This window comes from Charadrius vociferus, unplaced genomic scaffold (genome assembly GCF_000708025.1).
Source record: "Charadrius vociferus isolate BGI_N301 unplaced genomic scaffold, ASM70802v2 scaffold407, whole genome shotgun sequence".
In the NCBI taxonomy this organism is placed as follows: Eukaryota; Metazoa; Chordata; class Aves; order Charadriiformes; family Charadriidae; genus Charadrius; species Charadrius vociferus.
Window position 1 is genome coordinate 822,504 of NW_009649852.1, and position 11,003 is coordinate 833,506.

General features: G+C 50.5%; 1 protein-coding gene across 1 annotated transcript in view; it reads right to left on the reverse strand.

The window, feature by feature from the left end:
- The window catches only part of FAM168A (family with sequence similarity 168, member A), a 177,404-nt gene that overhangs the window by 10,458 nt on the left and 155,943 nt on the right, over positions 1–11,003 (reverse strand). The window contains exon 4 of the mRNA XM_009890993.1: positions 5,085–5,210. Within this exon, the coding sequence (XP_009889295.1) occupies positions 5,085–5,210 (126 nt within the window). The remainder of the gene's footprint in view (positions 1–5,084; positions 5,211–11,003) is intronic.

Sequence of the window (11,003 nt, forward strand, 5' to 3'; positions counted from 1 at the left end):
GGCTTTTAAAAGCAATAGTGAGCCTTTAAGCCCCGGCTTCTATTAAAATTGCTGATGAAATCCCACGTGCCACTCTAGAAATCTCAACCTTATTGATTCCACAACACAGAAGTGCCCTGAATTGTACGGATAAATTTTCCTATAATAGCACAAAGGCTGGTGGAGGGGGGAAAAACGCTCTGTGATGAATTTTGTATCACCATCTCCTCTTGTTTCCACATGAAGGGTTCACCACAAGCATGATTCCATAGTTGGACAAGGAATTGGCCAGATGGGCAAGTTCAGAGTTTCAGTCAACAGCTCAATGTCCAAGTGGAAACCAGAAACGCATGGTGTCCCTCAAACTTTGGTACTTTCTATCTTTATTAATGATACAGACAGTGGGATCGAGTCCACCATCAGAAGGTTTGAAGATGACACCAAGCCAAGTGGTGCAGTTGATATATTAGTGGGAAGGGATGCCATCCAGAGGGACCTGGACAAGCTCAAGAAGCAATCCCAGTTGAACCTCATGAAGATCATCAAGGCCAAGCTCAGGGTCCTGTACCTGGGATGGGGCAACACCCAGTATGAATACAGACTGGGGGATGAATGGATGGAGAACAGCCCTGCAGAGAAGGATTTGGCTATACTGGAGGGTGACAAACTGGATGTGAGCCAGGATTGTGTGCTGGCAGCCCAGCGAGCCCCCAGCATCCCGGACTGCATCCCCAGCAGCATGGCCAGCAGGGCGAGGGGGGGATTGTGCCCCTCTGCTGCGCTCTGCTCTGGGGAGACCCCCCTGCAGTGCTGCTTCCAGCTCGGGGGCCTCAGCACAGGAGAGACATGGACCTGGTGGAGCGGGGCCAGAGGAGGGCCACAAAATTGTTCTGGGGGCTGAACAGCTCTCCTATGAAGAAAGGCTGAGAGAGTTGGCGTTCTTCAGCTTGGAGAAGGTTCAAGGCAATGGGTTTAAAGTGAAAGAAGGTACGTTTAGATTGGACATTAGGAGGAAATGTTTCATGATGAGGGTGGTGAGACACTGACACAGATTGCGCAGAGAAGTTGTGGATCATTGGTATCATTGGTCATGTTCAAGAGTAGTTTGGACAGGGCTTTGAGCAACCTGGTCTAGTGGAAGATGACCCTGCTCATGGCCAGGGGTTGGACTAGATGATCTTTGAAGGTTTCTTCCCACCCAAACCATTTTGTGATTCCATGATTCTGTGATTCTATAAAATGGGATTTGCATTTTTTTCAGCAAATTCAAGCTGTGTCTAAGAAGACTGTATGCAGCGTACTCCCACCCTTGGGAGCAGAAGGCAGGTCCGCTGAGGAGGACACAAGGCAGAGCCTGGGGCTCCCACTGCAGCAGATTGTGGACAGGAGTGAGCAGCTCCAGGAGATCCTACATGGCTGCATGGCCCAGTTGAGTCTGACTGGTTCCCGGTGTCTGGTCCTGCTTCTGCCACCGCCATCCAGCTTGGCTCATCCTCCTCCAGCCTTTTTCCTGGTTTTACTGTCCATCCGCCTTCCCTGCACCCAGGGGACTGAAGACACCGCTTTGGAACGGTGAGCATGGGGATATCACAGGGGATGATGCCATGGTGTGGACACCAGCACGGGCAGCTGCCTGGCAGGCTTGCATTGCCTCTGCTGAAGTCCTCCCTGGCATGTCGTCACTGCCACCACCAGTGGTGACAGCCAGACAAAAGCAAACAAGAGACCCTCTTGAATCTTGAATTTTGAATCTTGAACAAGATTCCCCCTCTACTCGGCACTGGTGAGGCCACAACTGGAATACTGTGTCCAGTTTTGGGCTCCCCAGTTCAAGAGGGACAGGGAACTGCTGGAGAGAGTCCAGCGAAGGGCAACCAAGATGACTGAGGGATTGGAGCATCTTCCGTACGAGGAAAGGCTGAGAGAGCTGGGACTCTTTAGCCTGGAGAAGAGAAGGCTGAGGGGAGACCTTATTATTGCTTACAAACATCTAAAGGGTGGGTTGAAGGAGGATGGAGCCAGACTCTTCTCGGTGGTTCCCGGTGACAGGACGAGGGGCAATGGGCACAAGTTGGAACAGAGGAAGTTCCGTTCCAACACACGGAAGAAGTTCTTTACGGTTGGGGTGACAGAGCAGTGGCACAGGCTGCCCAGGGAGGGGGTGGAGTCCCTTCTCTGGAGGTTTTCAAGACCCGCCTGGATGCAGTCCTGAGCGATGTGCTCTGGGCAGTCCTGCTTTAGCAGGGGAGTGGGGTGGGTGAGCTCTAGAGGTCCCTTCCAACTCTGAAATTCTGTGAGATTCTGTGACTCCGGGGCAGAAATGACCATAAAATCTGTAACCTTGCTCATTACCGTGCGCAGAGCTTTGTGTTTGTGACCCCCTCGCCTCATCTCAACTGGAGCATCTAAGCAACGAAACCAAACACCTCAGGCAAAACCAAGCTTTGAAAGCTCATCATTAAAGGACAAAAAAACAGAAGGCAAAGGCATGTCCCCACGCCGTAGGCAAGGTGAGGATGAAGGCACCTGGGCAGCCCTTACCCATCCTCTAAGCTCATGCATGTCTTGCCATGGTCTTTCAGTGCAGGTTCACAGCCCAGTGGAGCCCTCAGCACCTTTTCTGTCTTACTGGTGCGGATGTGGGGAGGCACTAAAGAGCTATTGCATATTTTATCCCAGTTCAATGTGCAGCTCCCGTTCATACTGGTGGGCATGCTGGGAACTGAAGGACTCAGCTACAAGCCTTCTCCTTGGCTCTCCTCTGTTCAGATCTGACACCTTGCTGATGCTCATGAGTAAGCTCTCACCCATCTCCTGCCACGGGACGCCTGGAGAGGGCTGTTCTCCCCAGAACAAAACCTGGGCTAGGTGAGATCGAGCTGAAGGAGAGAACCAATTTGGGATGCCCAACATGAAATGCTTCTGATTTTTCAGAGCCTGCGGTTGAGATGGCATCTCCCAGCAGAGCTCTGGCGAAGCCGACCACAGCTATAAGCCTGAAGCATCTCTGCAAATCAAACCCCAAGGCTTTATCCTTCCAGTACATAGAGGGCCCCTACAGGAGAGCTGGGGAGGGACTTTTTACTGGGGCATGGAGTGACAGGACGAGGGGGAATGGTTTCAAAATGGAAGAGGGGACATTTAGATTAGATTTTAGGAAGAAATTTTTCCCTCTGAAGGCGGTGAGCCCCTGGGGCAGGTTGCTCTGAGAAGCTGTGGCTGCCCCATCCCTGGAGGTGTTCAAGGCCAGGTTGGATGGGGCTTGGAGCAACCTGGGCTGGTGGGAGGTGTCCCTGCCCATGGCAGGGGGGTTGGAGCTCGATGATCTTCAAGGTCCCTTCCAACCCAAGCCACTCTATGATTCTGTGATCTACTAAATTTAATTTCCAAATTAAATGTGCCCAAGCCAGTTCTCTGGAATTGAGATCAACCTGCATGGGTCTGGCCAGTGACTGCGTTATTAATCACCTTTATCACCCACACTGGGTGGACACAGCCAAATTTTGCCCCCAAACCCTTTCCTACCCCACTACCTGCTCTTGCCCTCTCTGATTTCGAGGGAGGAATCTCACCTGCAGCAGCCTGGAGGTGCAATGAGGAGGAGAAATCACATCCAAGCACAGGTTGAACTCCAAGGGAGTTTTGCCAGATAATATCTAGGTTTCTACTAATTACAAGCTGAGATTTTTCCAGACAGTTACAACTCGGTCTAATCTGGTTTGGCGTGAAATTAGGCGTGATGCAAAGCCCGCGCGCCATGTCAGGCGTACAGCCCCTACCTCAAACGGTAGGGACGTCCCTTTTCAAAGAGAAAGTCTCCCAAAGGCTTCTAAAAGGTTTCTTTTTAATAATTCTTTTCATATAAAAAAAAAAAAAAGAAAAATAAAAAGAAACGGTATTTCTTCCTCTTATCTCATTCTATAAATGATTTAATTTAGCACAAAAAGGGAGCCTAGAGCAGAGAGCCGGTGAGGAACGCTTCAACCCACGTGTGTGCACGGGCGCAGCGGTCCCAGCCTTGCAAACAACACTGCCCATGGAGAGTCACTTCAAGATACCTTATCTTTTTTTTTTCCTCCAAATAGGACTTGGAGTTTCTCCAGGTCCCAGGGGTGTTTGGAAGGTTAATTTTGCATCTTGAACCTAAGAGCGGTCCCATCTCCTGCTTGCAGCATGCCCCATGCTAACCATGCCCCGGCTTTGGCAAGCAAAGCGAGGGCAAGAGCAGTCAGTTGGGCAGCGGCCAAAGGACACCTCAGATATGAGGGGAAGCATCACGGACCTTATCAGGGAGCTTATCGCTCCTCCTGGAGGCACTATCTGGCCTCTTAGGGGATGAGATGACAAGACTCCGCCCGGAAAAGCCTGTTTGACTGGGATGGGTAAGCAGCATCTCCTCCCCCTGTCCCTGCTCAGCCAGTTTGAGTTAAAAGGTGGGAATTTCACCCATGTTCCTTGAAAATCAGGCTTTATTTTGGAATTCTCTCTTTCACTTTGAAGGCAATAGGAAATAATCTCCCTTGGGTTTCTTCTAGGCATACCGTTCTGCTCAACCACAGAGCGTCACCACTGCAGACATACACCTGCAAACAACCTCAGGTTGGCCCTGGGGACCAACCGCTCAGCTAAAACAGAGGCCTTCACTATTCTCCACTGGACTCTTCCTCCTCCGAAGGAGCGCTAGGAGGGTTGGTGCTCTCCTTTTCATGCTCCTTCATGGCTTTAACACATGAGAACAGAAAGGAGCAGGGATGCTACCTGGTTTTCGGAAGAAAAAAACCCAAGAGCTCAGCAAAACTTCATCCCAGACGGGAATTGCAGCAGCAGCGCAACGTTCCCACTGGGCAGCTCTGGCAGCAGAAGGTGATGGACCTGCTTCATGGTGCCAACCAGCACCCCCAGCACCTGCAGCACCCTCACCTGCGCCAGGGCTCAGCACCCAAGGAAGGACACACGGGGCCACGTACACCTGCACGGACATGAATGATCCCATCCGTTGCAAAGAGGCCGATCCCCACTAACCCCGTCCCCAAATAACCCACGGGAGGGGAGGCAAATGGGCACAAAACAACCAAGTAAAACCCCGGAAGAAAAGGTTTATTTACTGAATGCTGCAGAAGAAGCCTGATAAGTTCTGTTCTCGGTCCCGGTGTCCACCGGGAGGTGGAAGGTGCCCTCCGTGGCACAGGAGGAGGAGGTCTGTGGCCAGGCTTGCTTCATCAGAAGTGTAGCTTGAGTGGAGACAGAGAAGAGGTGTCACACAGAGCAATGACGATACAACTTCCCGCATTTATGTCCCATTTGAATCACTTTGCTGCTCTCTTCCTTTCCCTCCCCCTTTTAAGGACAGCTCTCCGTAGGAATTTCGCACCGTGGTTCCTCTCGCCCCACCTGCTCCCCTCGGAGGGATGGTTTGCACAGTGCATGGCAGCAAACCAGTTACCTACCCCAAACGACTGGTTTCCTGAGCTAAGCGACCTGCATGAAGATCTACACCTGGGGGACCTGGCTAGCAGAGTCACCATCCCTCCCCAGATACCACTGGTCACCTCTGTGCAGAGGGACCAATAACGGCTGTCCTTGGCCTTGTGTTTCCCAGCTGGGAAACAGGCTGAGCCTGGTGTGCAAGACGTTTCATTCACAGTGAAACCCTTTGAGATGCTTCCACCAGTGGACAAGGTACCGGTTGCTGTAACCATCCCATCACAGTGTTGGGTGGTCCTTAGAAACTCTGGAAAGGACAGTCAGCAGAAGGAGTGGCTTTGGGCAGGTCACCCTGTATCCCAGTTTGAGGAAAAGTATGTATGAAGCCAAGTAAGATAATCCAGAAGAATCCCAAGAACCAAATCTTGTGGGATTTGAGAAGGGACCAACAGAATTCAGTCGTTTTGTGGGTCTTGAATTTTCTGAAAGAGGAAAAGGTCTCATGCGAACTGCCATAACGCACCTCCTTATGATGAACCAGCACTGGCTATACCTTTATCCTATAGCCAAACGCATTGCCAGGGCTGATCTAAGAAGAACTGCCATTACACCGAAGGCTTTCTGGAGCACATCTACGTCAAAGGCAGATCATCAACACAAGCCTACAACCAGGCTCCTTCCCAAAGCTGGTGCCTCCAGGAAAGGCTTAACAGATCTTTTTCTGGTTTTCTTCCCCGTCCCCCCTACCCCCACCCCCCGAAACTATGGATCTGTCCAAACTTTTTGTTCCAGCCCAATCTCAAAATACCGCCACCATCCTTGTTTTAAGTCCCACCACCTCCCAACGGAACGCATACATCTTTTGAAAGCCTCAGCCAGTTATTACAGCTCGCCGCTCGCCAGCTTAACAAGCTGCTCTAGCTGTCGTTAGAAAAGAAATAAGCTCCAGGTTTGCCACGTACTGCAGTACGTATTTCCGGCTACTAAGGAAAGAAAACCAGGCGAGGGTTGATCGATCCTCAGCAAGCTGCTCAGCGATTCAACATCGCTGTGAAGCTGTGGAGGATAAAGGAGGTAAAATGATGCAGTCGCTGGAATCAAAGAAAATCGCCGCTTTATGTCTCCTCTAAAGATATTTTTGCTGTATGCAGAAAGTAGACCGTGGACGTGTTCTCGCTACACCAAATTACTGAATTCTCCAAGATCTCGAGAAGGTTGGAGGTCAGGGCATGTCCTCTTTGTCCCACACAGGTGGCGGTGGGGACAGGAAGGATTTCCCCTGAGATGCAATAAAGGGACTCTGGGTCAGATCGGGAAACTCAAGAGACTTCTGGAGAAAAACATAAGGACCTTTGGGGAAGAGAGGAACAACAGAGGCGAGATTTTGTAGGCAGGGAACTCCTTCTGATAACAGAACCAGCCAAGGTCAGACAATGCCATCTGGGGCAGAAAGAAGAGCTCTTTGAGAGGGACACCACAGCCCGCAGGGGGAGGTGGTGGGTTCCTTATCCTCCCCATGGCCCCAAGGGAGTCACACATGAAGACATTTTAAGGTTGCATTTCATAATTCCTTCTCCCAAGCAAGTTCTTACCCACTGGGGGGCTTGGCGCTAAGCCTCACAGAAGGGACCTCATGACTTGGTCAGGGCTTGTAAACCTTTCTGCAGCCCAAAGGCAAGAGCAATGATGTTTTGAACCCCTCCAATGCCTCCGTGTCTGCTCAGACTCCTAATTAACCATCTTGGAAGATGCAACTGTAAATCTGGTGTGCCACAGGGCTAGAAGTTGAGGGCCGAGTGATTGAGGAGGCCAAGGAGGAGTTGGCTGTGGTGCCAACAGCCCATGCCAGGGATACCACAGGTCCTAACGGTTGGACACTACTGCCCAGAGAGAGTGGAGAAGCACTGCTGCAGGTCTGCTGGTCCACTGAAAACTCATGAGACCACTCTCCTAGTGTGGGACAGAAATACAGGAGCATGGAGGACACCCAGCAGCGACGCTTTACTGGACGGCATGGCAACCATCAGCTGTGCCAAGATGGTTATGGGTGCAAGATCCAGCTGGATGGTGCTCCACTGTTGCAGATGTAGAAATGTTCTCCTCCCTCCCCTTCTTCAGAAGGTTTGTGGGAAGTAAGAGATTCAAAGCACCATTTCTTCTCTGCTCGAGCACTGATCCCGTTCTCCAAGCCTGTGCTCCATCCCAAAGGTTTGAGAGTTATTAAGGATCTCCAAACTGCCTTGCTTTATTTTCCACGGTACGCTGCACTCCAGACCATTACACTGGAGAGCCGACTCCCAGCGCTGAGACAGAAACCCTCTTTCACCTATGCTTTTTTTTCAAAATAGGTTTCATTTTTGCCTCTGGATTTCACAAAGGTTTTACTCTCCAAGACTGATGAGGCAATTTATTTAGGTGTTACATGAATCCTTCCTCTGCGGTTTCTCCTCTCCACGTTAGACCTACCAAAAAATCAAGGTAATTTGGGTCTGAGATGGCTGGCAGCTTGCAACTTATAGCTATGCATGTTCAACAGGCTGGAGAGGTGGGCCTAAGCCAACCTCATGCAGTTCAACAAGGCCAAGTGCACGGTCCTACATCTGGGTCGGGGCAATCCCAAGCACAACTCCAGGCTGGGCGGGGAATGGCTGGAGAGCAGCCCTGAGGAGAAGGACCTGGGGGTGCTGAGCGACCAGAAGCTCAGCATGAGCCAGCAATGTGCAATCGCAGCCCAGAAGGCCAACCGTATCCTGGGCTGCATCAGAAGAAGTGTGGCCAGCAGGTCAAGGGAGGGGATTCTGCCCCTCTACTCCACTCTTGTGAGACCCCACCTGGAGTACTGCCTCCAGCTCTGGAATCTCCAACATAAGGAGGACATGGACCTGCTGGAGCGTGTCCAGAGGAGGGCCAGAAGGATGGGGGGAGCACCAGTCCAGAGGGCTGGAGCACCTCTGCTGTGAGGAGAGGTCGAGAGAGCTGGGCCTGTTCAGCCTGGAGAAGAGAAGGCTCCGGGGAGATCTTATTGTGGCCTTCCAGTCCCTAAAGGGGCTCCAGGAGAGCTGGGGAAGGACTTTTTACTGGGGCTTGTAGTGACAGGACGAGGGGGAATGGCTTCAAACTGGAAGAGGGCAGGTTTAGATCAAACATTAGGAAGAAATTTTTCACTTTAAGGGTGGTGAGGCACTGGAACAGGTTGCCCAGAGAGGTTGTTGAGGCCACATCCCTGGGGGTGTTCAAGGCCAGGCTGGACGTGGCCTTGGGCAACCTGGTCTAGTGGGAGGTGTCCTTGCCCATGGCAGGGAGGTCGGAACTCGATGATCTTCAAGGTCCTTTCCAACCTAAACTATTCTATGATTCTATGTTCTTCTCATTAAATCATGGATCCTCAGAGAATCCATCACTTAAAACTACAGAAAAGGTGAACCAAGGAGGCTTCCAGGAACATTAACATCTTCTGGTCCTTTGCAAGAGCTACAATTCACAGAGGTTACAATCCAGCCATGACTATCTAATATCATTTAAGGTCTATCTCCTACCAATAACTTCTGGATTTGGTTTAGCCTCTCGCCTACGCAGTTCATTGAAAAATAAAGAGCTTTTTTCCATTATCTGTTTGATCCCTGGCAAATCTAGTGGTGGGAACTGGGCAAGCAATGTGAACTGAGTGTGGGTCTCTGCAGCGCTGGGTCTGTCTCCCTGTGAGGACCTCCAGCCAACGCGGTACTGTTCATGGCATATTTTAAGCGGAAAAGAGAAAAATATGTAGCAGATGTGCCCGAAGAAAACGCCGTGAATTAACCGAAGTACAGAATCGCAATGAAAGGACGAAGCAGATGATACAGTACCTACGGTGTATGTATTTCTTGCTTCCCTCTGCCAACCTTCTTTGTGATGGATACGACCTTGAGCCTCGGACAAAGTTTGCAATCAGCTTAATTCCCCAGGCAGACCCATTACTGCGTGCCCAAGTGCCTCAAAACGGCAGGAGCATTTGTTCTTAGAAAGCCTTGCGAGGTTCTACGGGATATTCACCCCGCCAGACCCCAAGATACCCACCTTAGGGGACCCACTGATGTCCCTAAAGAGTTGGTGGGTGCCTACAGAAGATGGTTCAGAGCACTTATGTGGGGAAAGACGACGCCTACGCTTTCCCTCCGCAGAGCAGCGGTTCCCTCCGGGGAGGACCCCGAGGCAGGAACGGGGCATCGGAGCCTCCGTCCTGTCCCACAGCGTCCCCGCTGAGACCCCGCGTTTCTGAGGCTGTTTTTAGACATATCCGTTGTGCTCCGTAAAGGCACTGAAGTAACGGACGCAAAGCATTATTCTGCTCTGCATTATTAATAAATGCAGTTAAAGCATAAGGCAGCCTCCACGCGAAAAGCCTGTGCCCTACTTTCAGGAAAATAAAAAGGCATGTTTTAATGAAGGAATTTAAAACAACACAACCATCTCAGGAAGACAGAACGCCCGGGAGGGAACACACAGTGGGCTTAATGAAGACATTGAAGACATACATTAGTTTTTGCTTTTCTTTTTTTTTTTTTTTTTTTTTAAATTTTTGTGCTTCGTGTCTCTGCAGCGGAGTGATTTTAGGCGCTCATTTCTACATACTTGAAAGGATTTTTTTTTTTTATTTATTTATTTTTAATAACGCTGTCCTAAATAACCACGCTTATTGCAAGCACCAGAATTGGCAATGCCGGCGTTTTGCGGTGATCTTGTAGCCTGTCTTGTGTCTCTCCCTCTAACAAATATGGAAAAACGCAACAGGCAAATCGCGCAAGGCAGAAACTTGTGTTGTTTCAATGAATCGGGATGGAAAGCAATTCGCTCCCTTGCTTGCGGCGGGGCTCCTTTGGCTGAGCTCTGCCAGCCATGCAGTGGCTGGATCTTACCTACGCCTTGGGAAGGACTGGTTTGAAATAAACCGGTGAAGAATTTATCATCTTTTTGGTGCTCAACCATCAGCAAATATTCATCAGACACCTGACACTGAGAGGGGGAGGAATCAAAACTGGTTCCAGTCACCATTTTCCTTTGCTCACTGCTGCTGGACCTGCGTGGACTGAGGGGACTCTAGACTTCTCCAGGTTCCTCTCCATGTCTCCTTACACTTATCAGATTGAGGCAATTACGGAGTTTGGGGCCCTAAATCATTTAATTTTCCATGTGGACCTCAGGGTCTTGGGAACCATGAGGTCAACAGAAGAGCATGAGCACCGCTGACTTCCAGCATGGTGTCAGAGACTGTAGGGTGAGAGTTTGGAGGACATCAAGGACGAAAGCAGATGGCACATAAGCAGCAGATATTTGAGAATGACCCTCTAAAAATTAACCACCACCGATGCACTCGATTTCACTTGGGGTGAACCACACCAAGGGCAGGAGCAGAGGGCATTCTTCATCTTCACTCGGTGGTTAGCTTGGAAGCCAAGCAAAACTCATGAGGTTTGGGGCAAGAGACACCTAACAAGAGCGAGCTCGTCTGAGGAACACCTTTAGAGCGGACCAGAGAGGGTGATGAAGCTTGTACAGAACACGTTCTTTCAAGACTGACAGCTCGCTTTCAATTACATCCCACAAATTCAGAAGTCACAAGC